General features: G+C 49.0%; 1 protein-coding gene across 3 annotated transcripts in view; it reads right to left on the reverse strand.

The window, feature by feature from the left end:
* SLC1A7 (solute carrier family 1 member 7) overlaps positions 1-3,628 on the reverse strand; it is a 46,061-nt gene extending 42,433 nt beyond the window's left edge. For all 3 annotated transcript variants that reach the window (XM_045204301.2, XM_024571137.3, XM_053920989.1), the window contains exon 1: positions 3,306-3,628. In XM_045204301.2, coding sequence (XP_045060236.1) covers positions 3,306-3,488 — 183 coding nt within the window. In that variant the 5' untranslated portion in view covers positions 3,489-3,628. The remainder of the gene's footprint in view (positions 1-3,305) is intronic.
* Between the last annotated feature and the right edge of the window lie 2,372 nt (positions 3,629-6,000).

Genomic DNA, 6,000 nt, shown 5'->3' on the forward strand with positions numbered 1-6,000 from the left:
AGAAAAGATTTTAAAAGTTTTTTTCTACTCCCTGCACTGTCTCTGCTTCATTAGACACCATCTTTTTTGTGTATTTAGTTTCTGCCTTCACGTTAGAAACTATGACTGTGACTTTCTGCTCACATATGAGTGTGAGGAACTTGTGTGTACACGAGCAGGACGTGTCAACTTAAGGAAGAGTGATGAATGACGATCTGGCTTTTTCTCTGGGGGTAGGTGGAGTGGGAGAGGAATCTCCTCTATAGCAGAATTTGGAGATCTTTTCTCTGAGGCTTCAGTGAGAAAAGTCCCGTCTTCCTCTGACTGGGGGAGGGCGGGTGCTAGGCCTAAGCCCAGCTGACAGGAATCTTTCGGGGATCCCACTCTCAGAAGGCAGGTGTCCACTAATTTGTTTGCAGCATGCACCTCTCCACTCCCCTCCACCAATATCCCTAAGTCAAGCTTCTCTGGTTCCTTGGGACAGGCAGGGGGTGGAGATGGGTAGATGAGGAAACCCTTGAGTACCTGAGCTGGAAGTAACCTAGGGCTCTAACTGTTCCAGTTGCAAAGTTCCAACCAAAGTCCCCGATCTCAACTCCGTGCTTCACCCCTGCCTCCTGCGGCACCTTGTCCCGAGCCCTTCTGGAGTTCTCCAAGACGAACTGTTGTGGTATCCACTTCTATGCACACAAGGTTTTAGCGTTCCGTGCTCTCTTAAATGAGATAATTCAATTCTGTCCACTTCCTGTCTTGCCTCATGGATTATAGTCAGTCAACTTTTCTCAATTGTCTCCTTTTACCTTCTCTTTGTTCTTCGGAGTCTTTTAAAAATTCCACTACTATAATTTTGATAGAACTGCAGGAAGGAAAGGAAAATGGGTACAATAGTAAACTCACCATGGTTTAACTGGAGCTCTCAAAATGATGTGTATTTTTAAATGAGAGACTAAGTTCAAACAACAATCTAAATTACAAATCCCTGTGGTTTTGTAAGTTCTTTTCTCAAATAGGATCTTTAACCATTTTACAAATTGTTTGTCATTTTTGCCTGTTGCATCAGCTTACAAAATAAGAAGGGCTTGGTTTCTGAGTCACAGGCAGAGATCAAACAAACAACTCCTGGATTTCAAAGTGAGATGCTGAGAAAGCCAATTCCTGCCAAATAATTGTTCTAAGACTCCAATCCTTCCTTCAGTTTATCTGGCAGGTTAATCCAGACTGAAATACGTTTGCATTTCCAAACAGATGGGGAAGGCAGCAAAGGAGGCCCCAGATGAGTTTGGCGTTTGATAATAGGCATTCCAAACTTGTTTTCACAAAATAATCTTCCTGCAGGAAATATATTTCTGTTGTTGAAGAAAATTAAAGAAAGCGAATAGCAGATTGTGCCATTGCCAGTTCAATTCGGCAAAGAGTTGAGGGTTCTTTCTGTGATAAGCACCGCGCCAGGCTCACATTTTGGTTCAGAAAGCCCACGTGATATTCAGCAACTTGAAGTCTGATGGGAGAAATAGACTCCGATCCAGATGGCTCTGAAGCAAGACAGCGGCCAGCTGGGTTACCGTGAGGGATGAGCATGGGCGAGTGTGGGAGGAGAGTGTTACTTCAGATATGGGCAGGTCTGGACAAATTTTTATAAGATACGGAACAGGAGGTGGTCTCGATGCAGGTGGGACTTGGACAGGTAGATGAGGGAGGAAGGAGGGAAGTAACATTGACGAAGCACCCACTATACACCAGGCACTGATGGATCTTTGTCTACTCCTCACCAATTCTAGTGGACAGAGAGCCCCCACTCCATTTTACAGACAAGGACACTGAGGCCCAGAAAGGAGATAGGATTTTGCCTGGGGTCACGCAGCCACTTACTCGGAGAGTCAAAGTCCAGGATTCCCCTGCCTACAGAGCCGCTGGTCCTCCCTAAATCACTGATAGTGGCCTAACGGAGCCGCCACGGAACAGTGGCTCGGTTCCCAGGGAGGGGGGCGGTGTTTTCCTTTCAACGGAAAAATGGACAGAATTGGATAGCTTGAGCCCCAGTTGTAGCGTTCATATTAGATATCAGTGAACTCCAGGAAGACGTATTTTATGAAATTGGGAGTTTTCCAGGAGCCCATTGCCAAAGTTCCTTGACCAAACTTTACACAGGCTGCTCTGAGCCCTCTTGTTGATCAGGCCCCATCCCTGGGCCCTGTCTTCAGCCTGCCTAGCACGGATGCAGCAAAGATTCTGCTAAAGCAGTTTAGTGAGAATCCCACTCTGCCTTCAGCGAGAATCCTGTCCTTTTTCATTGACCCCTTGCTGTGCTCATCGGCTGTAAATCCCCAGCCGTCTTTACTGCATTCAGATTTGAGCCCCATCTCTCTCCCCAGGGTCCTGACACCTGTCACCTGAATAAAGTCTTTCTTATCATTTGAACAAGTGTCAGAATAATTTTTTTTTTTAGCACCACGAGAGTGTCCCTCCTTCTGTAGGAGCCGAGACTAAAGAGGGGAAGAGGCCCTTTCCCAGGCAAGGCATCCTCACCTTGCAGTTACATCGGCCAGAACCCTGGAGCCCTTCCCTGTCCCTCTGACCCCCAAGCCCATGTCCCATTAGTTGCCATATCCTGAAGGTTCCTATTTTGGAAACAGTTCTATCCATCTGTCCCATTCATCCCACTGTCACATCTCACCCTGCAGCTGCCTCCTCACTTGGCCCCTGCCTGTCCCACCACTACCCATCCTCCATTCAGCGCAAAGGGGACTCTCCAAGCTCTGATCTGACCACATCGCACCCCTGTTCAGAGGTTCTTGTGGTTCCCCGGGTCCATGTTCGGTGGTGGGATCCAGAGGTCTCACAGTGCTCATTCCAGCGCCGCGGACAGCTCGCTCCACACTTCTCCCAAATCTTTCTTGCCTCTGTTCTCGTTCCTGCTGTTACCTCTGCCTAGAGTACCCTTCCTAGGTCTCTATTCATAGAAGCTGCTTTAGGAGGTGTTCTCTGAGGTCTGCTTCACACTCTTAGGGACCCCATTCTTCCCTCTCCCACAGCTCTTAGCCCTGTGGTTATTCTGAGGAGGCATTCTTGCCTCTCATTCACCTGGTGATACCGGTTTGTAACCACTTGCTCAGCCTTTTTATTGGATGCCACTCTAGTCCTATAATGTATTTTTCATACCCATGTTACAGATGAGAAAACTGGGGCCCAACGAGGCAAAGTGACCTGCCCACTGTCATGTCATCAGGGAGTCATGGAGAGGGAGAGTGACCCTCAGATCCCTCAGGTCCACGCACCCCACCTGAAGGGGGACCGGGTGATGCCCGGGTGATTCCCGGGTGCCTGACCTGTGGCGAGAGGCGCCGGGTCCTCAGGAAGAAGCCAAGGAGGCAGCCCACGGTGACAGACAGCACAGACAGGATGAGAAGTCCGTTCCTCTTGCAAACATCCCTCCCTCGTGCCAGGACGGCCCCCAGCACCATGGGGAGCCCGGCCTGCTGGCACCAGGTGCGGCACCATTCCGTGCACATGAGGCCAGCCAGTGCACAGGGTCCTGGCTGGGGCTTTGGCTCCTCAGCTGGCAGGTGGTCAGGGTTGCTAAGCACCAGTTGCCAGCCGCCCAGCCAGGGCCTTCATGGCTGCCCCAGAAGGAAGCCCCAATCCTATTACCAGCTGCTTCACGGGAGCCGGGAGCAGATTAGGGCCTGGGAAATTAGAGCAGGCCACGTGGTCTAGGGGCTCAAACATCAAAGCCAAGCGCTCCTCTTGAACAGGGGAGGGCACCAGGGACTGGTGGGAGGAACAAGAGAAACATTTGCTTGATTGCTTTGATTCTCACCCCCACTTCATTCCAGAAAGAATTGAAGGCGAGGCAATAAGATATCAGCGAATTGCCAATTGCTAACATTAATTATTTATTGAATACCAGGTGTTGTTCTAAAACCCCATTACTTGTATTAGCACATTTAATTTTTTAAAAGGTTTTATGTATTTATTTTTAAAGAGGGCAAGGGAGGGAGAAAGAGAAACACCAATGTGTGGTTGTCTCTCACGGGCCCCCTACTGGGCCCTGACTGGGAATCAAACCTGCGACCCTTAGTTCACAGGCCGGGTGCCCAATCCACTGAACCACATCAGCCAGGGTCAGGGCCTATTATTTTTAAAGATGACAGAGTCCAAGGGACCTACTTTCAAGTCCCAGCCCTGTCACTTAGTAGCTGTGTGACTGTGGACAAGCCATTTGGGTTCATTGTGCCTCAGTTTCCCCATCCACAAAACAGACATAGTAACACGGCATCTGCTTTATTAGGGCTGGTGCAGCGCCCCATCCCGAGAATGTCTGTGGAAGCAGTGGTGAACTGTAATGTGCTGAACAGGGATTATCATCTACATGTAGCATTTGTAGAGAAAGGGTTTCTTTTTGTTATTTCTTGTGGCCTGGCCGGCCCTTTAACGTCAGAAGGAATTAACAATGGGCTATTTCACCAGGAATCTGTAATCTCATTAGGGGCAGTCAGAAGCAGCGGGGAGCACAGTCTGTGGTAGGGGGAGGGTGCACACTAGGGCCAAGTCCCCTGATGAAGGGCGCCAACGACAGAGGGGACAGTGTGGCACTAGGAACTGCTGGGGGCTTGGGTTGAAGGGGTTAGAGTTCTGGCCCTGATGCCCTGAGCAGGGGACCCTTAGAATCCAGTCCCGACTTACCCAGCTGTGTGACATTGCCCTCTTTGGGCCTCAGCCTTTCCGTCCTTAGAATGAGAGAAATCAGTTCGGTGCTTTCTAAGAACCTCTCAATTCCACAAGCCGACCTTCCAAAGCTCCTGTTTCTTGCCAGTTGCTTTGGGAGTGTGAGGGTGGGGTAGATACAAGTCTGAGAGTTTTATATTTTACTCCAACTCCAACTTTTAAAAGCCAGAATGTTCTGATACTCCTTCTACTCCAACATGTGCCTCATTTTCCGATTAACCAGGCAGTTTAGTTGCTGTCTAGAGGAGAAAAATTCTGAGTTAGATAGATATTTGGATTTGCATTTAGATCAATATCTGGGCCTGGCCTTTAGCCTCACCCTGAAGTCTTGCTTTCCACTCAACCCAAGGCCCTCCTCACTCCCATGGTGGCCCCACCACTCTCGCTGCTTTCTGTGCCCCTGCTCTGACAATACCACCGCCTGCCTCCCAGACTGCAGGCTTTTCTTCCTATTGCTCCCACCGCCTTCAACAGGGGAAATCACAACTCATTCAAGCCAATGTTCCTGTAGCGCCGTCTCATATCGCCCCTTCTGGGTACTGGGGACACAGCCACGAACTGACACAGTACTTGCCCTCAGGGAGCTTAGAGGAAAATTGAGGGGCTCTAAGAAAGGCCTAATTCACAGTAAAGTGTAAGTGACCCATAATGAACTTACTAAGGATATTTGCAAATCAAATTGAAAGTCTCCTGGGTAAGAACCCTTTAATAGTTCCCCATTTCCCACAGGATCAGTTGCCTTACAATGTTATGAGATACGCAATTTTTTTCCCCATAATTAAAAACAAGCTGAGAAACGCTGGATGAAACAAAGTTAAGCATGTTCTTTATTCCAGGACAGCTCAAAGTCAGACTGCTCAAGTTCAAACTTTAGCTGTACTGCTTGCTGTGTGACCTTGAGCAAATTTCTTAACGTCCCTATAAAATAGCAATAATACAACAGTACCTTGTGTGTAGGGTTGCGAGGCATGCTAAGTGCCGAGAGCATTGTCTGGTGGCTTGCAGACACTCACAAACAGTCACCACTCTTCATTTTAGCAGAGCCTTGGCACTACTAACATATTTTGGAGGAAGTCTCCAAGTGAGGGATACAGAATCCCAGCCCTCTTCTGCAGCAGAGAATCCCTGGGTCGGGTGATTTGGAGCACTCCAGCCTCCAAAATGAAGTGCTGCTCCTCGGGAACTGTTTGGGGTTCTGGCTTTGCTCGAGGTCTGGCTTTGCTCACGTCTTCAGCATACCGCCTTCTCCTCCTCCTGTCTTGAGCTTCTGCGACACCAAAGGACTTCGAGTTCCGT

This window comes from Desmodus rotundus, chromosome 3, assembly GCF_022682495.2.
Source record: "Desmodus rotundus isolate HL8 chromosome 3, HLdesRot8A.1, whole genome shotgun sequence".
NCBI lineage: Eukaryota > Metazoa > Chordata > Mammalia > Chiroptera > Phyllostomidae > Desmodus > Desmodus rotundus.